The 24,213-nt window shown below is 41.4% G+C and overlaps 1 protein-coding gene across 1 annotated transcript in view; it reads right to left on the bottom strand.

The window, feature by feature from the left end:
- The window catches only part of NUGGC (nuclear GTPase, germinal center associated), a 64,810-nt gene that overhangs the window by 13,124 nt on the left and 27,473 nt on the right, over window positions 1–24,213 (bottom strand). The window contains exons 8-16 of the mRNA XM_064272644.1: window positions 22,601–22,619; window positions 20,441–20,530; window positions 16,904–17,009; window positions 14,979–15,112; window positions 10,463–10,627; window positions 4,767–4,924; window positions 2,904–3,042; window positions 1,832–1,940; window positions 1,102–1,238 (exon numbers count right to left, since the gene is read on the bottom strand). Of these exons, the coding sequence (XP_064128714.1) occupies window positions 1,102–1,238; window positions 1,832–1,940; window positions 2,904–3,042; window positions 4,767–4,924; window positions 10,463–10,627; window positions 14,979–15,112; window positions 16,904–17,009; window positions 20,441–20,530; window positions 22,601–22,619 (1,057 nt within the window). The remainder of the gene's footprint in view (window positions 1–1,101; window positions 1,239–1,831; window positions 1,941–2,903; window positions 3,043–4,766; window positions 4,925–10,462; window positions 10,628–14,978; window positions 15,113–16,903; window positions 17,010–20,440; window positions 20,531–22,600; window positions 22,620–24,213) is intronic.

Genomic DNA, 24,213 nt, shown 5'->3' with positions numbered 1-24,213 from the left:
GTAACAAGTCAGGTTCCTCAGTGGTTGGGAAAGAGGGCCAGCTGAGACAGGGTTGAGGCAGAAGAATTTGGTCAGGTAAAGGGCTCACATGGCCAGGTAAAGAGCTAACAGTGACTTGGTACATAGGGTGAGAGGTGGCAACCCAAGAGATCCTGTCCTAAGAGGCAAGACGGTCCAACTAAACTTGACAGAAGCCTTTGGTATAAGGAAACTGTCTTCTGAAGTATAAAAAAGCAAACCCTAAATCTATGCTGGGTACCCATAACTGACTGACCTATAACAGTTTATTGACATTTATTTATTTATTGACATTTTGTGTATACAAGTCATTTCCCTCAATTAAAAAAAAAGTCTTGAGATGATGCTGTTGTAGGAAACTTTGCAGCCAGGCTCAAAAAAAAACAATCTTGTTGCCATCAAGTCAATTCCAAGTCATAGCAACTCCACAGAACAGAGTAGAACTGTCCCATAGGGTTTCCAAGGCTGTAATCTTTAGGGAAGCAGACTGCCACATCTTTCTCCCATGGGGCAGCTGGTGAGTTTGAACTGCCAACCTTTCTGTTAGCAGTTGAGCATTTAACCACCGGGGCTCCTTGCAGCCAGGTTACTTGGTCCCAAATCCTAGCTCTGTAAACAGCTATGTGATTTGTTGATCCACTCCCTGCATCTTAGTTTTCTTACCTGAAAATGAGAACAATAATAACACCTATCTCACAGAGCTGCTGGAGGGTTAAATGAGCTAATATACATAAAAAGCTTAGGACCCCAACAGGTACACAAGTACTAGATATTAAACTCTGCAGTTATATTTATGACTTATTAAGGAGGAAGGGCACAGGTGAGAAGTGGAGGGGCTGCATTTTCTGAAGTCACAGCCCCAGAAAAGAGCCCAACACCAGCGTGCAGTGGCAGTGAAAACAGAAGGCCAGACTAGCCAGCCTCCTCTCCTGGCATCAGTGGCACTTAGGGGCCCGCTTTGCAGAAGTCGTCCATCTCTATTGGGGCCCAAATGACTACTGTTTCTTCTGCCTTCTGAACCCGCTTCCTCTACTCCCCAGCAGACTCCCTGGGGGTGGAATTCAGACTGTGAATGCAGAGTACCTTCAGTTGCTGAAATTGGTGCTGCATCCTTTCTTGAGCTCTTTCAAAGATGCCCTCTGCCACCTGCCGGTCCACACCTCTTCTGATGACATCTTTCATTCTCTCACAGGCTTTTTTGCCAGTGATCTGAGCTGCCTCTGGCAAAAATGACAGCCATAGTCATATTATAACGAAGACTTCCTTAGAAATCTTGAGCATTAGGGGGGAAAATATATATTTATATATATGTATATATTCATTTCCACAGTAGTGGAAATAGTTTTACTAATAAAATGATGCAAAAAAATAATATTTAGATAATAACTATCATTCAGAAAATCTAATGACTGAATCAAGCAGAAGCTTATAAACTCCTTGCCTCCCATGGTGGGCTATCAAAATGAGAAGAACCTGGGAAGTGAGTTTACGAATACTTAAAGAAAAAAGAATGAGAAAGAAAATGGATTTTATAGTTTAATTGACTGAGATGCAGCATGGAGAGAAGAAGCAAGGTATCTAGATAAGTTTAGACAGAAAGAACTGGAAAACAAGCAGATAAAAAGCGGTTCATTAATTACCTCTCCCCATACCCTTGCAATTATCTGGTTTCTATTTATAGAACAAGAATGTCACAGGGAGACTTAGGATGCAGGAGGACAAATACTTTGAGGGGAAGTTTCAGAAAAGGATGCTAAAGCAATTGACAGAACAACTCAGGAGAAGGGGATATATTTTCCCCATGAACCCACACCTTCATAACAGGACTTCAGGTCATTCTGAACTGAGGTGCTGAGAGACTCATAGATCCTTCTCTTCTTTCTGAGGATGTGTCCCTCCAGGCTTCCCAGGATGGCGCTTATCTGAGAACCCATGTTAACAAAAGGTTACTTGTGACAATTCTTTCAACATAAGCAGGTTAGGTGTTCCTACATGTGGCAACCATTTCCTCCTGTCTTATATTATGGCTGGTTGTTCACACATTGTCTCCACAACTAGGCTGCAAGCTTCTCATAGGCAGAAAGTTTGTCTTAAGCATCTTTATATCTCAAAGTGGTACCCACAGTGCCTGGCACCTACACACAACTCAATAAACGTTTGCTGAGTTGAACTTGAGCATGTCAAGGCAGCCTTTAACGTGAGTGTCCTGGAAACAGGACCTCCTGGGTGGTGGGGAACAAGCAATTACTCTAGTGTGCCATATGAATGCTGTGAGTCACAGACAAGAGTTGTAAGCACTCAAAACTAAAGAGCGATCTGCAAAGCGGTGCTTTTCTTCTGTAAGCTTCACTGCTTTAGATAATACTTCCTAACACTGGCAAAATGATAGATAGGTTAGTGAAAGTGTTACAAGTTGTTTCAAATTTAAGCACTTGGCTGCTAACCTGAAGGTCAGTTGTTTGAACCCAAAAGTAGCTCCACGGGAAAAAAGATTTCAGCCTAGAAAACCCTATAGGGCAGTTCTACTCTGTCAAATGGGGTCGCTAGGAGTTGGACCTCATTCAATGGCACACAACAACAACAACAAAGATTCTTGAAAGAGTTTCTTGGGAACAGAGCCTACTTTATAATCTCGGCATTTACTATCAGTTATTTCATCGTGGAACAAAGTTATGTAGGTGTCCGACACCTCTGTAGCAACCTTAGGTCTGCTTCTCTCTCCTCTGCCCCATTGTTTTTTATTTGACAGCTCCTTCTATGAGGTCGTTTCAGATCCTGGACACTCAAGGGGAATAAGCAAGAAGAGAAATACTATAAAATCCTTCTGGGAGAAAAAAAAGCTACTACCCCACCATGTTGCCCTCTTCCATTTATAAGAAACATACCTCCTGAATCAGGAATTTTTTTTTGCAGCTATCATATTTCCAGCCATTTCTAATCCCAATTTCTGTCATCTTCTCCTGCAGAGAGTGCTTAAAATCATCTATGTGAGGCATCAGAGCTGAACCAGTGGCCTTCCCAGCACTACAGAAAAAAATAAACTGTTAAGAGACAACAATGACTATTGTGGGGCTAGAACAAACATGAAACTAGATGGTATTCTTTTCATCTATTTTTAAGCAAAAAAAAAAAGGGGAGTGATCTAACAGTTATCAAATTCTTATAATATGCCAGTAACTGTGACTGTGGCTAGGCCCTTGGCATAAAAGTCTATGAGGTCAGTACGTTGATCCCATTTTATAGATCAGAAAACTAAGGTTCAGAAAAGATTGCAGATGTGTCCAAGGTCACACAGCCAGTGCATGGCAAGCCAGGCTTTGAGAACTGGTCTGTTAAACCTCAAAACTCATAGTCTTTCCACTGTCAGGATGTTTCCACTTGAAGGGATGGGACTTGAATTACACTTTAAAAGCAGGTAAGATTTCGGGAAGTGAAAACAAAGAGTTATTTCCCCATGGAGACAACAGAGTAAGTGAAGTTTCAGAATATCCCAGGAGTAAGAAGGAGGAATTGTAGAGGAGAGGCCGTAGGCTTTAAATCTCAGCACTTTACTTACAAGCTAGGTGACAACAGAAACACTGTTTTAATATGTTTTTTTTAAAAAAAAAAAAGCCAGAAGCCACTGCCTAGGATTACTAGGAAGATCAGATAAAATAATGCACGCAAAATGTCTGGTACAGTGCCTGGTACATCACAATTTTTCTTGCCTACCCATCAGGCTGGCTAAAGCAGAGGCTTAAAACCAAAAAACCAAACCCAGTGCCATCAAGTCAATTCCGACTCATAGCGACCCTAGAGGCCAGAGTAGAACTGCCCCACAGAGTTTCCAAGGAGCGCCTAGCAGATTCGAACTGCCAACACTTTGGTTAGCAGCCATAGCACTTAACTACTATGACACTTACACCAGGCAATATAATAGTGCAGGAAAGGCTGGAAAAGGCAGGTTGGAAGCAGGTAGAATGTCTTGAATGCTATTCTGAGGAATTTGGAATTTATCCTACAGACTTGTAAACAGGGGTGTTGGGATGGGTATAGGTGGAATGGCATGATCCAAAATGTGTTTAAAGAAGCTATCCAGAAGGTAAGAGTGGGAAAGGGTGCAGTGAGTAAGACAGAAGCAAAAGGAGGAGAACATTCAAAAAGCAGCAGGTGGCCAGCTGTGTGAAATGCCAGTGGTGAAGGAGAAGGGAGGCTGGGGGCTGGGGATGGGCTTCCACGTTTGAATTAGGAGAATTTGTTTCTGTTGATGGAAAGAGGAATTGGAGGTAAAGGAAGAGGGGGCACCAAGAAGGGACAGCTCTACCCGCACCCCATGCCATCTTTGTGAGCATGCAAGGTGTCAAAGACATGCACAGAGTCATCATTGAGCCACTTTTTCTTTCACATTCAGGGAAAGTTCTAAAGGACATGTTTGCTTAACTCCACTCTCTCCAAACAAAATACCCTGTCCTGCGCTCAGACCCATAGGAAAATTCCCTCCCTGATGCATGTATATTTGAAAAATAATGGGAAGCATAATATTAGTCTGAAGCAACATCTCAATCTGCACTCTAGGTCAGTGTGGGAAATTTCTAAGTAAACCAAACCAAGAAGGCTTTTGTGTTTGGCCAGAGATGAAGCTTTCCTCCTCACATTGCAAGCTACCCTTTACACTTCCAGATCCAAATACAAATTCTCAAAGATGTGACTCTGGCCCAACTTTCTGCAAATACTTGCTCGCGAAGAAGCCAGATGAAAGTGTGCTTTACCTAAAAATGCCTCCAAAAACAGGGTCAATCTGCTCATAAATAGGTTGAGTGATGGCTTCATTCAGATCTATTCTTGCGAGAGTCCTGGAGGCATAGATGCCATTTTTCAGGCAAACAGCTTTCAGAGTCTGGTGAAAACCTTGGTTTCCTTTACTTCTCTAGATATTTAAACAATAAGTTAATAGAGTTAATAGGCATTAATTAGAATGTCACAGATCAGAATTATATTGCTATTTGAAAGGGTAAAAACAGTAGGATCTTTAAACATATTATTAAGCGAGACAGGGAGGACAGCAGTCACTCCTCCAAGTTACCTGAATGCCCATGCCTTGGACTTCCAAAGCACTCTGTGCTCACTTTTGTCACAACCTTTCTCACACAATTTTGTATTTGCCTGTTTACTCATCAGGCTACAATACTAGACCATCAGCCCACCAGGATCAGCAACAATGCTCCTCCCATGTTTGTGTCCTCAACATCTGGCAATGGCAATATATAGTGCTCAATAAATATTTGTTGAGTGAGCAATTATTGAATGAATGAATGAAAATGTGCTATGACCCTACCATGAGTATATGTCTTGGATTTTCCAAGGGTAGTTCAAATTTCATACTACTTTTGTTAAATATGAGTGAAATACTATTTGATTTTTGTATCTTTGTAAGATTTTTCCAAGAGAAATAAATTCACAAATCTGAAGAAAAAAAATATTATAAAGCAAAAAAAAAAAAAAAAAAGTTTTTTTTTTAGAGCTATGTTGTTGTTGTTGTTAGGTGCCATCAAGCCGATTTCAAATCATAGCAACTCCATGTGACAGAGTGGAACTGCCTCATAGTTTTCTTGGTTGTAATCTTTATGGAAGCAGATCGCCAGTTCTTTTCTCCCATGGAGCTGCTGGGTGGGTTCAAACTGCCAACCTTTTGGTTAGCAGCAAGTACTTAGCCATTTGTGCCACCGGGGCACCTCTAGAGCTATAAAACCAAACCAAACGCATCGCCATCAGGTCAATTCCAACTCATAGCAACACTGTAGGACAGAGTAGAACTGTCCCACAGGGTTTCAAAGGAGGGGCTGGTAGATTCAAACTGCTGACCTTTTGGTTAGCAGGCAAGCTCTTAACTGCCATGCTACCAGGGCTCCCATTTAGAGATATGAGACATTAATAAATTTTAGTCAGACAGTGATCCTTAGTAAGGCAAATAAAAATACATTTTCAATGACCAAAATTTGAGTAGAGAGCTTTGTGCTCATTAATCAAAGATATATGTTTTAAGGACATGTGTTTTAAGTGTATAATTTCATTGCATGATACAATTGGGGTCATACCATATACGTAATTTCATATTCTGCTCTTTTACTTAAAATTACAACATAAGCATTTCCCCCACTTTATTGTAAATACTTTCGAAGATAATTTTAATAAACACATAACATAGTATCATATGAACCAACAGAACACCAAACCCAGTGCCATCAAGTCAATTCCGACTCATAGCGACCCTATAGGACAGAGTAGAACTGCACCATAGAGTTTCCAAGGGTCATCTGCCAGATTTGAACTGCCAACCCTTTGGTTAGCAGCCATAGCACTTAACCACTACGCCACCAGGGTTTCCAAATGGGTGTATCATAATTAATTTAACCATCCTCTTATTATTAGACAGGTTATTTTGCTATGTTAAGTAGCAATATGATATTAATATATAAATGTTTGCCTAAATTTCTGATCACAAAGGAAAGTCATTGTAAGATAGGAACACCCTGGGCATGTTTGTAGTCATAGAGAAAGAAGCCATTAAAGGGCTGATGAGAGAGGGCACAATTAATGGATGAAGTCCTAGTGAAGGCCTGAAGATAGCTGATACTGCTCCTTCCTTTCACAAGAAAATGTCTCAAAGGAATGATCCCCACTTTGTGCCTTCACCTTCTTGGTACCACTCATTCTTATGATCTAGGTTCTTCTACCATTGAACGGAAATAGTTCTCTCCAGGGTCACTTAGTTATCTATTGCTACGAAACAAGTTGCCCCAAGCTTAGTGGCTTAAAACAACAGTAAATATTTATTATATCTCAGTTTCAGTGGGTCAGGAATTTGGGTATGACTTGGCTGGCCAGTTGTGGCTCAGGGTTTCTTTTGAGGTTCAGTCAGGTGTCAGATGGGGCTACAGTCATCTGAATGGAGCAGGAGGATCTGCTTCCAAGACAGCTCACTGCATGGCTGGCCAGTTGGTAAATTACTAGTGCGAGACTAGCTCCTTTCCTCACAGGTTCTTCACAGAGCTGCTTGACTTCAGCACACTGAGGCTGACTTCCCCTCAGCAAGTGATCCAACGGACCAAAGTTTGAGCCTCACAACTTAGCCTCAGAAGTCAGACACCGTCACCTCTGTAGCACTCTATTGGCCACAGAGACAAAATCTGATTTATTACAGAAGGAGACGCCACACAGTCATAGATACCAGGAGGTGAGGTCACTGGAAGTTATCTTAGGGGCTACCACAGTCACCAGTGAATAACCTCAGTGGCCAAATCCATTGGCCTTTCCTCATCTTAATTTTCTTTGACTTCTTGGAGCATCTGATAACCTCCTCTTTAACACACTTTCCTCCTTGGTTTTCATGATATTATACTATTTTCTTCTTCTACTACCTCTTAGACTAATCCTTCTCTGACCCTTTCCTAGAATTCTCTTTATTCTTCTGCTCCCAAAATGTAGCCTTTTTATGAGGTTATTTTATATCATCATCCATCTCTCTACTCCTCAAGACCATTCACTCCTATAGATCTATCAGTTCTATGCAGGTGACTATCAAATCTAGATTTCCAGCTCCACCTCTCTCTAGGGCTTGTGTTCCTCATTTCCATCATTTTATTAGATAATCTACCTGTATTAAAAATTAAATGCATAACCTCCAATAGTGAACATATTGCTTCTCCCCCCACAGATTAGCTCTACACTGTAATAATGGCGTAGGGGCGATGTCTGACCTCCTCTAACTTCACAAGGAGAAGGGGAATCAAGGTTAACAGCCCAAGGCTGATTTCCATGAGGCAGAGGTCAGACATGCCACCTCTCTTCACCATCCTTACCAGTTCTGACACCAACCATCCCTCCCATGGCACTCTCTACTTCTCTGCTGGGTTCAGTAATTCATTGCATTGGCCACACAAAGCTCATGGACAATACTCACAAATATGTGGCTTATTAGGGAATTAACAGGTTACCATTTAGGTTCAGGTACACTCAGGATACTGTTCTTTCATCAGGACAGCCTCTTTTCAGCTGTGCCTATAGGCACACCTCTCTCTGGTCCCTCACCCATGCCCTGCTTGGGCAAGTGTTACAAAGCTGTTTTAGCTCTGCTAATGAGTAACCTCAGGGGCCCCATCCACCAGTAAGCCTTGGCCCAAAGGCACTCAGTTTTCTCACTCCATGGGTCGGGAAGCCCACTGTGCTGTCTCCTGCTGGTCTCTCCTGTCATTGTCTCTCTACCACTGCTTCTTGCTGTCTTCAGTGTTACAGCTCTCTCTCTCTCAGTCTCCTGGTACCAGGAGCTTCTCAACACAGGGATCCCAGGTCCAAAGGACACATTCCACTCTTGGCTCTTCTTCCTTGGTGGTGGTGAGATCCTCCTCTGCTCTGGAATTGGCTCTTTTAAGCCTAGTGGGATAGCAAAACTGACTAATCCCTTTGGTGGGCCACAATTACCTTATTTGCATAGTTTCATCCAATCACTTCGGTGGGAGTTACAAAACCATGGCAAGAAAGGCCACACAAAAGCAATCCATTGCACTGCACTCACTCTCATTGCCTTATTTCCTTATTATTATTATTTAATTCATGAGGTCTCCTTTCTTTCAGATGCAAATGTTCCCAGCGTTCTTTATCTCCTTGGTCTCCCACATCCCCATATCTGAACTACTGACAATTCTGATTGAGAGTTTCTTCATATTTCCTCTCCACGCCACTTTGTCCTTTCTATTCCATCTGCCATGACCTTTGTTCAGGCCCTAACTGGCCTATCTTTTCCCACTTCAGGAGCACATTAATCTTCCCAGTGCATACCTCTGATGAAGCCAGTCATTGCTTGAACCTTCACTAAGTTCAAACTCTTTGACCTGCTCTCAGGTGTCCAACAAGCTCACCGTTTCCAGCCTAACACCTCCAGAACCTTGCTATGTGTTCTTTAAGCGACAGTTAGACAGACTGATCTACTTGCTGGCTCCCAAATGTGTTTCATACTTTTTCACCTGGAATGCTTCCCTCTGCCCCTCATTCTTTTGCCTATAGAAATATCACTGATCTTTCAGGGCTGGGCTCAAATATCACCCTCTCCAGGTTTATTTGATTATTCTCTAGTATGCTTTACCAGCACCCATTCCCCTTTCTCCTGGTAATTCACACCTGTACCACACCTCGTCCTTCTGTCTGTAGAAAGTTAACTCTATTTCTGACCATGGAGTAGAGCATCTAACACCAAAAAACAAAACAAAACCCATTGCCATTGAGTCCATTCCAATTCATAGCGACCCACCTAAGCATTTTTTTTATTCTCTTAGTTTCAGGGATTGACTTAGGAATAAGCATGTGACCCAAATAGAGGCAAAGAAACACCAAGATGGTTTGCTGTGGGTTTATTCACTATTATGAGAAAGCTTCCAGAAATAACCATCCCTCTCTTCCTCTATACCAGTGGTTCTCAACCAGGAACAATTTTGTTATGACTGTGGGGTGAAGGCGATGGTGCACTACTGGCATCTAGTGGGTAGAGACCAGAGATGCTGATAAACATCCTACAATCCACAGGACAGCAGCTCATAATAAAAGAATTATCCAATTCAAAATGTCAATGGTGCTGAGGTTGAGAAACCCCTGCCCTAGAGCTTGTAATGCACAGATGTGAATCCAACAGCTACAGCCATTTTACCATCATGAGGGAAGCAGCCTGAAAGTGAAGCCCCTACATAGAGGAAAGCAAGGGGTTGCAGAGAAGGAGGGCCAGAGCCATTGGAGTAAGCTGATCTCCCAGGCATACTCTTCCTCTGGACCTCAGTCCTGTTGCGGTTTAGCCTGGCATGCATTAGAGATTCTGTGATTTGCCAGGCAAAGGATTCCAACCTACCGCAGCCCCCATCAGAATGGTCTCTGAACATTTGGAGTACTTTTTGGCTCTCTTATGGTCATTACCACATCCAACCTTTTATTACAGATTTCTACATGCTATCTCATCTCCTCTCAGTAGGGACTGTATTTGGGTCGTCTTTGTAATCACCCTCAAACCTAATAATAATAGCAATTGACTTTTATTAAACATTCTATGTCTTGGTCAAGCATGAGGCTATGTTTGCAAACATTATTTCAGTTAACCTTCACAACAACCCTATGATATGGGTACGATTGTCCTCGTTTTACTGATGAGGAACCTGAAGCACAAAGAGGTCACTCAGTTGGTTAATGGGGAAAAGAAAATTCAAATCAGAGCACTTGCCCTTCACCAATGGGACACTGTCTCTGAGGACCAATGTCTTGTATGAAGTTTTTCTTATTACATGAAGAAACGAATGTACCAAATTACCACTCTTATGGGAGTTACAAATGCTAAAGGATGTAACTGGTTGGCCATTAACACCACCACCACCACCCAGTTTCAGACGTCAGCAAATATCACAGGTGTTCCCTGGAAAGTGTCACTCACCACCAGGCATCCGCTGAGGATCCGTCGGTAGGAAGTCCTGGCATTTCTGACCCCTTCCTGCAGAGGCTGCTCTATCTGGGCAAAGCACTGGTCAATGATCTTCTCCAGCAGCTGAATCTTCTCTTCCACAAATCTCCTCAGGCAACTCATGTGCAAGTATTCATTCTAGGGTCAATGGCCGTAAGGAGCATCAGGCAACCCCCTCCCAAAGGCATCTTCTGAAATTTTACTCCCATTAAGCTTGTTACCAACACAAGATTTAGCTTGAGATAATCACCCCAGATTGACTGCTCGTTATTGTCCCAACTCTGGCACCCCTTAAGTGCACAAACCTACTTAGGTTTTGTGGGATTTGGGAATAGAAGAAATAAGATGCCTCCTGAAACTTATTTTGGGTATATAATTTATCAGGCTATTTGGGGAGTTAACTATCCAAGTAAAAATCCAATTGCCATTAAAATTCTGATTTTTCCAATGACATTTGATTCAACAAACATTAAATGAGCTTTGACTTTGTGCAAAGCAGTTTTTGAGGATAGCATTTCTCAAACCTTAATGTGCATATGAATCACCTAAGGATCTTGATAAAATCTGAAAGTCTGAGATTCTACATTTCTAACACGCCCTCCAGTGATATTGATATTTGGGTCCTGGGTCATACTTTGAATAGCAAATCTACAGGACCACAAAAAAAAACACACAATGTCCCTGATTTCAAAGAATACAGCCTACTCAGGAGGGAAGCCTGTATTCAAACAATACAAGGGAGTGGCCACTAGGGCAGCTTTGACCTCACAGTGTCGTTCCCCTAGGTGAAAAGCTTGGCTGGTTCCACAGCGTCTGCAGCAGGTAGAGGCCATGCACTCTACCTCGGCACTTAAGGCCCATCATCTTCTTTATTTCTAGTTGCCATCTAGGCGATTCCAACTCCTAGCAACCCCATGTAGGTCAGAGTGGAACTGTGCTTCATAGGGTTTTCAGTGGCTAATTTTTCAAGAAGTAGATTAACAGCCCTTTCTTCCAAGGCACCTGTGAGTGGACTAGAACATCTAGCCTTCTGGTTGGCAGCTGAGCATGTTTACTGTTTACACCACTCAAACCAAAAAACCCATTGCCATCGAGTTGATTCTGACACATAGTGACCCTATAGAACACAGCAGAACTGCCACATCCATTTCCAAGGCTATAATCGGCAGTGGTTTTTAATCTTTACAGATGCAGACTGCCACACCTCTCTCCCACAGAGCAGTTGGTACATTAGAACCGCTGGCCTTTCAGTTAACAGCTGAGTGCTTAACCACTGCACCACCAGAGCTCCTTTTGTACCACCCAGTGTCTCCTAAATCTACTTCTCCAGCACCAGTGTCTCTCCAGTGGCTTCACACATCCATCCTCCCAGGCAGCTGCCCCTGAACTTGTTACCATTCCGCAAACATGCCATCTCTTTTGTGACCCCATGTCTTTGCACGTATGTCCCCACCTCCGCATTGTTCAAGACAAAGCTCAAAAATCACTTCTCATGTGATGCTTTCCCTGACTCCCCCCAGGCAGAATTGGACTCTCTTTCTGTGCTCCTACAGCATTTTCTACATTCCTGTATTACAGCCTTCGTCCTGCTGTACTATGTCTATCTGATTACATGTCTCCTTCGCTGGACTCTGAACTTGCTGAAAGGACAGACTGTGTTATTCATGTTTATTATTCCAGGACATGGCACAAAGAGTCAATCAATAAGCATTTTCTGAGTACATGCGTGGCACAGAGAAACTACCAGATGATGTAGGCTTTAAATTCTATTCCAAATTTTACAACAAAAATGTTTCTGGAATACATGTATGACCTTCCACGGGTGACTTCACTTCTCCAGCTCTCAATTGCGTCATCTTTAAAATAAGTAAATTGAGCTAAATGATCTTGAAAACAACCTCAAACTCTAAAATTCTGTGAGTTTTAGAGCTTATGAGCTTTAGAGTTTGGGTCTTACGGTTTAAGAGGTTTAGAGTTTATAGAGACTATTTAGCTTTAGGAGTACCTTGAGGACTTTCATAGTTTTTACCATTAAGAGTTATATAAGCCATAATTTTTTTTTCCCCAGAGTGCTCTTTAGATTCTCTTGAATTTGTGCTGTCATTCACAACCAAAACGAAATAAGAAAGAAATCATGAAAAGAAAATCTATGGGCAAGATTCTCACAATATCCCACTCTCGGTCAATTCCTGTTGAATAAACAAAAGAATGATAAGAAAGAGAAGGGCTGGGAATAAAAGTGCAATAAAAAAAAGGGAAAGGCTGGTACCTAGTTGAAGAAGTGCAGGACTTATTCAAGACTGAGATGTCACAATCAACTTCCTATTCTTGAAAATAATGACTATATCCTTGCTCTCTTAAAATCACCAACTACTCAAACTCTGAATTTTTAGTTTGAGTCACCATTTAAAAAAATGATCAAACGGACACTTTTTAGGTTCGATTCTCTAGAATTCAAAGTAACTGACAAAATTCTTGCCTTCCAACTTTCCACCAAAGAGCTAGACTAAGACCAAAATCTGGGGCCAAGGAATTTTGAGGGAAGTTGCTGGCAGCTCCCTTTAGACGGCTATCATAGAAGTACCAATCAGCCTTCTCCTTTGTATTTTCTGTTGCCTGGAGTCTGCTGCAAGATTGGGACTGAGCCCTGGCCATGGCTGCACCTCCAAGTCAGCAGAGAATAGTATGTGGGGCAGGCATTTTCATGTTTGATTGTAAAAGGCTTTGTCCTTGTGTTTGTAAAATAAACCAACCACATCTGACTGGCTTTCCCTCAGCACTTCCAAAAGCAACCTTTTGCTGGGCAGTGAGGCAAATTTCATCCTGAACGAACTTTTTCGGGAAGTTAGAAGGTGGAACCCTTCCCCAACATTTCAGAGGACCAAGCCGAATGAAAAAATGTCCAATTCCAGGAGTGATTTTTTTTTGTTTGTTTGTTTTTCACAGAACCAAGCCAAAACAAGACATAAGAAACAGGATGAAAAAAACAGAGTGAAATTTGTTTTTTAAGTCTCTTTTATGCGGAATTTTATAAATGCACACATTCGACCAGTGACGTCACTAGAGTTGGTGTCACCCAGTGCAATCACTCATGGTGTCACCTCCCCATGCTAATTACCATAATATTGTAGCTAAAATATCAGAAGTTTTGACAAAATCAGTGATTATAAAAACACTGACAGCAACGAAAACAACAGCATGTGCTTCTAGCACATGCAGATAAAACCACATAATTCGAAATGTCGTTGTAATTGGGTGGTGATGACAGCTCTGACCAGAGCACGTTAGAAGGTTCAGAAATAAACTAGCACAGTTTTAGCCTTGTATGTATATTGATACACGTAACCTGGGCTTACGAAAAGTTTTTTTGTTGTTTTCACTAACTACAGGGATATTTTTATACAATTAATAAATTTTTGCTGAAACACTGCACAAAAATTTTACAGATAGTCATTTTGGTGTCACCCTCTCTGAGAGTGTCACCCAATACAGTCCACACCCCCCGCACCCTGTCCCCCAAGTGATGCCACTGCGTTTGACCATCTACACTTGGCATTGCTTACTTTTCACACTCGATTATCTGCCTATCCTACCCTACAGGGTCATCCCAGGTTCACTTTCCCACATTCTCACGGCGAGTCCTTAAAATCTCAAAGAACTCTACTGTTTTGCTTTCTCTGCCCTTTCCCTGTTCCAGCATAACAAGAAGTTAGCCAACTTGGTTGTGCAAATCTGTTGGAGGGAAAGCAAAGTTGGAGGGAAATTGACATGGTTGATGATTGATAACAGCAACCATTTTTTCTCCAAGGCCTCTTAGAGGATCTTAAGCAGTTAATCTCTCTTATTTTAAGGTAAAAAAAAAAAAAAAAACTATCCACCCAAGAGATACATTTGCCAATTAGTATAAGAAAAAGTAATTTTTAACTGTCATTCCAAAGGCCTGGATTCTAGACAGTGATGATAAATATCTAAACTCTTGGCTGAAATTGTCTCCTTGCTCCCTCTCTCTCTCATTATTTTACTATTGTGGCTCTGAGTTTGAGTTTCGGACAGAACCAGGACATGAAGGAGCTCCACAGACAGATGAAACCCCTTCGGGTTGTACATATAAACATGCCTCTCCAAGATAACCAGGAACTGTCTGTATTCTACTAAAAAAAAAAGCAAGTGAAATCACTCCTGCCATCACTTAAACATGTTTCACCTTGTTAAAGTCTCAGCAGAGACGGAAAATAGCCAGACAGTTCTTACATTTTCCTCTCAGCCTATCAGTCCCAGGTAAAATATCACTCCTTTCTCTTTTACTCAAATTTTATCACTTTTAGTCCTCTAATTAACTTTGTTGTTGTCTTCTTTAGATTCTCTGAGCTTAGTATATTCCTTTGATATGAAAAGAAAAAAATAACCCAAGTTAATATCTAACTTGGTAGAAGGCAATGGTCTACCCAGGCTGGGGGGAGTGAATATATAACCCAGGTGTCTTCCGTACCGGCAGATGGTCCGTGGAGTTGAAACTGTCTGTGAGGAGCAATAGGCCAAAGGCTTCAGTAACATACTTGGTCACCATCCTCCTCTTCTTGTCCAAGAGCTGTTTCCTGATATACTCTCTTAACTTTGGGATTTCTAGAATTCACCAACAGCACAAATACTTTGAAAAGGCCCTAAATTTGTAGTAAATAGAGTTCATAAAAAGTGAAAGATTAGGATGACAGTCTGGATTAACTATCAAAACAAAACAAACAAACCTGTTGCCGTCGAGTCAATTCCGACTCATAGCTGCCCTAAAGGACACAGTAGAACCTCCCCACAGAGTTTCCAAGGAGCACCTGGTGGATTTGAACTGCCAACCTTTTGGTTAGGAGCTGTAGCACTTAACCACTACGTCACCAGGCTTTCCAGATTAACTATCCAGACCCCCAAAAAACCCATATCTACAGTTGAGGTCATATGTGGGCTGGATACCCACTAACCCAACCTTTCTGAAGGACATTTTTTCCTTGTGTAGGATCAACAACAATGAATGGTAGATAAGCAATGCTGAATATTAACTTCATTTAGGTGTATAAAACATAAAACGTAGAAAGTACAGACTGATTGAAAAAAAAAAAACAACTGGCACTTACCTTTAGATTGGTATTTACCTGCATAGTTGATGCAAAGATGCTCACATTTCCTGTGTCTCAGCTCTTCGATCTTCCTACATTTTTCTATCCATATCAAATAACCCTTAACATCAGATTAGCCCACGCTTGCTATAAAGCCCTGGCAGCCAGTTGTTAAGAGCTACTGCTGCTAACCAAAAGGTTGGCAGTTCAAACTCACCAGCCACTTCTTGAAAACCCTACAGGGCAGTTCTACTCTGTCCTATAGGTTGCTATGAGTTAGAATTGACTCAACAACAACGATTTTGATTTCTTTTTTCTTTTTTTGCTGTAGAAATGAATAGAAACCTCCAATAAGTGGGATTCTAATTTAGAAATTTATCTTAGTCCTAACCCTTTGTTAGTCAGGGGAAGATAATAGATGTCATCCTACTTTTCCCCCTTCTATTTTTGTTAATGGCAATGTTTTTTCAATTCCTTGCATATGCCATGCTGATTTTCTTTTATACCTTTGTTTGGGAATATTTCACACCTTCTGCTTTTTAACTTTCTCTCAAACACATGAATAATCAGTTGCTGTCTAGTTAAATTCAGACTCATGGTGACCGCAGGTGTATCAGACTAGACCTCTGCTCCATAGAGTTGTCAATGGCTGATTTTTTTGGAAGTAGCTCAACAGGCCTTTCTTCCAAGGTTCCACTGGGTGGACTCAAACCTCTAACCTTTCGGTTAGCAGCCATCTGCACCACCCAGGTATAAAGCAACTGGTTCTCAAACACAAACACATCTAGTAAAATGTATATACATTTTAAGTTCAGATCAAAGTCAAGCTCAGATCCTGCCTAGTCACCCAGTTTTCACCGAGTACTTGAGCCACAATCTCTAGATTCTCTGGCCTTCTATTGCACTCATAGTCAGCACATTTCACTAAGCCTTATTTATACTTTTTGTGCATGGATTAATATTAGTTCCTCGTCTACATTTTAAGTTATCTGAAGAAAGGGGCCACATTGTCTACTTTTCCCTTCTCTCAGAAAAAGGATACGACAGATACTCAGTAAACATTTTTGATACACTTAGTTGGGTGAGTGAGAAATCTCAAGCCAAAACTAGGGTGGCCAGATTTAAAAAAGAAAGGAACTATGTTCTCAGCCACCACAACACTGAAAAGAGAGAAAAAAATGACTTGCTGATAGATATAGACACTGGCAAGCAGCAAGTGTGGCTCAAAAAGCTCTAGAGAGGGACATTTGGAGTGCCAAGTTTAGTCTTGGGAATTTTAGTGACTGAGATAAAAGGATATATAAATTACCAGTTTCCTCCTCAGTGAGGAAAGCCTGCTGCCAGTACTCCTGGGCGCTGACTGTGTACACCAGATCTGAGGCTTCCAGGACCTTGGAGTCAGCTGGCAGTTTTCTCTGAAGTGAGAGAGGCACAAGGGGACAGAATAACTCAATCATGGGAGAGGAAAACAGTGAGCAGGCTTCACGAGAGCCATCAGCAAATTTCAGCTCATTCACTTCAATTCTGCAAGAGCTCCATAAGGAACAGATAATATTCTGCAGGTCGGGTGTTTCCATCTGTCCACTCCTAACAAGATCGGAAGCCGTGAAGAAACGAGTGCAGAGAAACTAATCTCTTTGAAGTTAAAAATATCAATTCCAGAAGAAAACGTATAGAGAAATAGTTTTAAAAAGCCATTTGCCGTCAAGTCGATTACGGCTCATAGCAACCCTATAAAAGTGTATTTAAATGTTCAAAGGGGGTCCATTTCAGAAAAAGAAGCAGATCTCTGGCAAAGGCAGTGGTGTGCTGGAGCCAGCCAGTACCAGCTGCTGACAGCTGGTTGTGCACATCTCTTCTCAACGTCGTGTTCAATTACTTCATTCTAGTAGCTTGCAGTTGGCAATGGTGGGGGTATTTACACCAAGGGAACCAGCAAGTGCTACAAACCAGGGCTTTTATTTTATTTCTGACAAAGAGCTGGTTGCTAAGCATCTACCGGCACAACACAACACTGGACAAAGGCAAATTTCCAACATGATGAATATAATAGTGTCATTGAATTGTACCTGCAAAAAAAATGTAAAACAGCAAATGTTTATATATATATATATATATATACTTACCACAATAAAAAAAAAAGTGCAAGTTCCTTAGCTGGGTGCTGAGTCAGTAACCATGTGCATTTTAATGCTGAGCATGTTTAAGCAAATGACAGGTTTTAAATGTCAAGAGATTAAGAATCCTGTGAGAAAAACACCATCACAGAGAAGTCATACTAGAATTATACATAAATATTGCTCCATAATCATTTATTCTTCTCATGTAAAAGAAAAGAGAAAAACCATATATATGTATGTGTGCACACGAGTATACACATGTATTTGGGGGTGGTAAAAAAGCAGATTGTAAGGATGGCGCAGGACCGGGCAGTGTTTCATTCTGTTGTGCATACGGTCGCTATGAGTCGGAACCGACTCGACAGCACCTAACAACAACAACAAAAAAAAAAGTCAAGAGTCATCAATCTCTTTCTGATGAAAAGATGTAAAAGACTGGGTAAGTAGAGGCCCTGGGAGTCCACCGGGAGAGGTGAGAAGCCCCATCTCTGGCAAGCTGTAAGCATGTGTAGGTAAGGCTGCAATGGAGATGCCTATTCAGGCTGCCGGATCCTTAATTGTATAAAGGATCATCTGAGTTTAACTTCTTTTTCCTTCTCCTTTTGATAGAGTTTTGTCTCTAAGAAAAGGTCTAGGGAAATCTGAAAACTATTTTCTACCAGGAGATGGAACTAACATGAAATGAAATTTAAATACAGTTTCAAAACAGCTAAATGATAAGAAAGGAATATGCTGAGCTGTGCCTGTATTAACCTAGCATTCATCAAAGAAAATGTGAAAATTTAGCACCAAACCTATGGCATTTGTAAATAAAATAACAAGATTTATAAATTAAGCTTAAAGGCTCAAGGTTATTTTGGCTGTGAAATAAAAATGATTTCCATCAAGCTGAGCCCCATTTTTTTTGCACAGTGGTCCATTATTTTTATAGTAAAATAAGCTGAATTAACCAGAAAATGGCCAGTTTGTTCATATTGTAGGAGTAACGACCAGAAGGGCCACATGTGGCAATGAGGTCTGAGGTACTCAGCTAAATGTAAGGGTGCACATTTTCTCTCTGTCAGAACATTGTCTCTAGGAGGAACTATCCTAATAGGACAGTATTTCCCAAACTTGGCTTTTGTAGATGCAGCAAACATGCTCTGTGAGCCCTCCCCAGAGCCTGCAATGAACCAGCACACAGCATCTCTGCCAGGGGCAGATTACCCAGTAGGCAAGGTATTACCTTGTTTACCAGATTATCTGTAGTGAACAATTTCACATATTTTCACCATATCAAAGATTCTGCTTCTATGTACAGCTGGCATCTTTCTCTCTCCCAACTCCACAGCACCCTCCTACAGAATCCAAGCCTCTTTTCAAATTTACAGTCCCTGACAGGGGCAGATTACCCAGTAAGCAAGGTAAGCATGGGTTTCCTTGTGCTTACTTATAATCTGTAATGCACAATTGCAGCTCACTACAGATTAGTAAATATAAGATAGGCAACAGAGAGCCCCCTAAATCTGCAAACAAAGTAACAAGAAATAGGCCAGGGTGCAGAAACAAAGATATTGCCCAGAACAATGGGGCAAGGTATCAGAAAATAGCCCGCAAACTTCTTTAAAGTTGTCTTTCAGAAGCAGCTGGAGAAAACCAGCCCCAGGGACTTACGCAGAACATCCACCTATGACCGCTGTGTGCCCTTCCACCAGGGGAAGTGGGGGGCTGCAACAGCAGCCAGGGAATCAAACCCAGGGAGCGAGAGACTGTGCAGGTGCTACACACCATAATAAGTCCTGCTACAAATCCTAGAGGCCTCTGGGACAGGAGCCATCTTAGAAAGCTGCTCCGCCTACACCATAGTTAACATATCCCCGCCTGTGCCTGTGAATAAACATGGATCTTTTCCCGCCCAAGAACGTTTAAAAACCCCGGCCCGTCTTTTGCTCTGTGAGATGAGGGTAAGCATTGCTTTAGGCCCTCCTCATCTCCACTTGCAAGCCTCTTCAATAAAGTTTTGCTCATGTGGAAAACTCTATGTGCCTTACCTGCTCATTCTTGACCAGTGAGAGGCAAGAACTTTATTCCGGTAACAAACACATACAAGTAAGACTTTGTAAAGTGTAAACCATTTTGCGCCATCCAGAGGCCTTACAGAATGTTTACTCACTCTTAAAAAATGATGTTCAAGCCTTATCACCCCACATGCCCCTTCAAGTACCCTTTCTGAGCCACTCAAAACTACTTTCATTAATTCACCAAACATAGCAGGCTATTTTAATCATGGTCTTCCTCTGCCCTTTCCCCTGCTTCTATGCTTTACTAAAAACTACTGGTTCCTTAAAATTCTGCTCATGAGGCTGAAAAGTTTTCCCTGGCCCTCTCCCCACACTGCCTCCCCCCATCACCAGTGTGATTGTGCCATCCTTCCTGTGTGTTCCCACAGCCCCCCCTACACATTTCTCCATGGAAGCATGCCTCAAACTGTGTGGTATCCCTGACTTACCTGGACATATTTCTCAGCACACCATATGCTCACTCAGTCACAGGCGGTAGACTGTTTTCCCCATTTTACAGAGGAGAAAATGGAGGCTCAGGGAAGTAATGTTACTTGCCTAAGGTCACAGTAGGTATTAAGTGGTAGCAATGAGTTAGGTGTGCTTTCTACTCTCCAAGACCAAATATATAGTTGTTTCTCAAAATCAGAGTGGTTGAGAAACACACAGAGAAATCTGTTAACTCACCTTCAGTTTTTCCTTGAGAATTCTACTCCTTTGTAGTTTCAATGTTTCATTTCTTTCCAAAATAGCCTCTCGTTGATTTTGAATAACTTGCTAGATTTTGAAAGGAAATAAATGCACATAGAAAAGAGTCCAGGGTTATCACTAGAAACAGAGTGATGAGGCACATCATTTTCAGCAGATCTTCAACGGGCCCCCACAGTCAAATATGCATATATTAGAATTACATAATACTAGTAATAAAAAGTATTATTTAAAAATAACTAGTCCTAATGCAAAAAAAAAAAATTTTTTTTTAATGCTAGGAGCCCTAATACATGGCATAAACAGTATACAAATAATAAATAATGCACAAACACCAGAAGAGAAACTAGATACCTGGGAGCTCCTAAAAATCAGACACGTATGCTCATCAAAAGACTTCACCAAAAGAGTAAAAAGACAAACTACAGACTGGGAAAAAAATTTGGCTACGACATATCCAATAAAGGACTAATCTTTAAAATCTACCAGATACTGTAACACCTCCATAACAAAAAGACAAATAATCCAATTAAAAGTGGGCAAGGGATATGAAAAGACACTTCACCAAAGAAGACATTCAGGTAGCTAACAGACATGAGAGGAAAATGCTCACAATAGAAGTGCAAATCAAAACTACAATGAGACACCATCTTACCCCAACAAGGCTGGCACTAATCCGAAAAACACAAAATGACAAATGTTGGAGAGGTTGTGGGGAGATTGGTACTCTCATGCACTGCTGGTAGGAATGTAAAATGGCACAATCACTTTGGAAAACAATATAGCACTTTCTTAAAAAGCTAGAAATAGAAATATCATACAATGTAGCAATTCCACTCCTTGGAACATACCCGAGAGAAATAAGAGCCATCACACAAATAAATATATCCACACCCATGTTCATTGCTGCACTATTCACAATAACAAAAAGATGGAAATAACCTAAATGTCCATTAACAGATGAATGGATAAACAAACTGTGGTACAGACACACAATGGAAGACTATGCAACAATAAAGAACAATGATGAATCCGTGGATGAATCTGAGGACATTATGCTGAGTGAAATAAGCCAGTCACAAAAGGACAACTATTATATGAGGCCATTATTATAAGAACACAAGAAAAGGTTAAAACACAGAAAAAAGCATTATTTGATGGTTACAAGAATGAAGAGGGTACAGAGGGGAAATTTCTAACTAGGTAGTAGACAAGGGTCAACTTTGGTGAAGGGAAGGATAACACACAATACCAGAGAAGTCAGCACAATTGGCCAAAGCAAAAGCAAAGAAGTTTCCTAGATACATCCAAACACTTTGAGCGACAGAGTAGCTGGGACTAGGGCCTGGGGACCATAGTTTCAGGGGACATCTAGGTCAATTGGCATAACACAGCTTCTAAAGAAAATGTTCTATACCCCACTTGGGTGAGTACCATCTGGGGTTTTAAAAGCCTGTGAGCAGCCATCTAAGATACAATATTGGTTCCCTCCCACTCGGAACAAAGGAGAATGAAGAAAACTACAGACACATGGAAAATACTAGCCCAAAGGACTGAAGAACCAAAGGAACCAGAAACTTACAAGCCTGAGACCTGAAGAACTAGACGGTGCCCGTCTACCACCAAAGACCGCCCTGACAGGGAACACTATAGAAAGTCACAGACAGAGCAGGAGAAAAATGTAGAACAAAATTCAAATTCACATAAAAAGACCAGACTTAATGGTCTGACAGAGTCTGAAGGAACCGCCAAAACTATGTCCCCTGGACGCTCTGTTAACCCAGAACTGAAACCATTCCCAAAGCCCACTCTTCAGACAAAGATTAGACAGAGCTACAAAACAAACAATAATACACGTGAGGAACTTGCTTCTTAGCTCAGTCAGATATACGAAACCAAATGGTCAGCTCCTGTCCAAAAGCAGGCTGAGAAGGCAGGAAGGGACAGGTACAGGATGAATGGACACAGGGAATCTGCAGTGGAAAGGGGAAGGGTGCTCTCATAGTGTGGGAACTACAGCCAATGTCACAAAACAATATGTGTATAAATTTTTGAATGAGATATTAACTTGAGCTCTAAACTTCAACCTTAAGCACAATAATAAAAGTAAATAAATAAAAATAACTAATCCATACTTACATTTCCCACTTTTCTTTCCCTAAAAGGAAAACAGAAAATTTTAGCAATTAAACTTAATTTGTAATATATGTCATGGCAGTCTTTCGACTTTCCCTGAAAATAGCACATCTGTCAGGCCTCAGAGCCTTTGCTTTAGCTGTTTCTCTTCCAAACGCTCTCTCTTCTAATCCACTCCAGCGTCCAGTGGACAACATTTTCTTTATTTCTCAATATTAAGTCCAGCATTTTGTCTCCTGTGAAAATTCCTGTGACATCACTCCCTGTCCCCATCAAAAGGCAGCCCTTTCTCCCTGGGTTCACAGACCACTTCTTTGTCCCTCTCATGTAACCTTTAATCCTCTTTTGTACTCTGAACTCAGGAACTAGGCAATATGCCTCCCTGAATCTGCAGCCCTACTACAGTGCTCAATAAATGTTAATAAATTAGATTGAATTATGCTTTGTCTTATTATGTGCACTGGAAAGGGCAAGCTTGAGATATTGCCCTGTGGTAGGGGGCAGGGGAGACTATGGAAAAAAATGAAGCTGAAATTCCAATTTAGATCACCAGAGCAAGAAGTTGGGGAGTGGGGAGAGCCTTAACCCACTTCTTACACAGGCTGGTTCTACGCAGTGAATTCCTGGAGCCTGAAGTCAAACTTAAGCTTCAGTGAGTGTGGAAGGAAACAGTACAGGTGTCAGGTAAAAAAAAAGCCGTTAGAGCAGAGAAGCACCATATACACCTGTGTACCCAGACAGTCTGATTAATGCTTGCTGTTCCTCTGTAAGCATTAACAACACTCCCTTTCACTTTCAAAAATGTCCCTGGGGTGGTTCAAACAATTTGCACTTAACTACACTAACCCAAAGGTTGGAGGTTCAAACCCCTTCCCCCAGGCAGTGCCCCAGAAGAAAGACCTGACAATCTACTTTCATAAAGATTACAAGAAAACTGTATGGAACAGTTCTACTCTGTAACACATGAGTCACCATGAGTTGACTTTCTGGTTTCACTTTCAGAAGTGTTCCCATTTGAAAGATAAGTTATACAGTCTCCCTAGTTAGAGGGGAACAGGGATCTAAATGGAAATCAACTTCTATTGCATATTAACATCTTAGGTGATAATACTGAGCTCTAAAATATTTACCTTTCATTATTATTTGTTAGAGTATAACTCTGTAAGAATGTTTTTACTTTTGGCCAAAGTTCTACAAATTTGAGGGCCTTGCTCCTAATGAGTTGAAAATCTCAGGAGTGAACATATCTAAATCAGAATCTAATCCTCCAAAGCTGTACCATGTCAGACAGTACTATATAATGTCCCTACTAGTCATGAGAGAGCCTACAATTCCGGTATCTGTGGGGTGCAGGCAGGACCGGCACACTGCACTCTCTAGGAGGTGCCATTTATATCATCGTTCATGTGAATGACATCCCTGCAGCTGTGGAGGGACAGCCTGTTTGGCAGTTGCCTCATGGTTCAGATTCCTGAAACAATCCACCCAGAAAACCTGATATCCAGGAACTCACCCAGACTTCTATTTCATCCCAGTCACTTCCCAAAAGTCCATAACACCCACTGCATCATGAAGTCAAACTCTGTCATTACTCTAGTTGACACCCTTGGAAGAAA

Source organism: Loxodonta africana, chromosome 19, assembly GCF_030014295.1.
Source record: "Loxodonta africana isolate mLoxAfr1 chromosome 19, mLoxAfr1.hap2, whole genome shotgun sequence".
In the NCBI taxonomy this organism is placed as follows: domain Eukaryota; kingdom Metazoa; phylum Chordata; class Mammalia; order Proboscidea; family Elephantidae; genus Loxodonta; species Loxodonta africana.
Note: the sequence above shows the minus strand (reverse complement) of the source record. Positions and strands in the feature narration are given on the sequence as shown.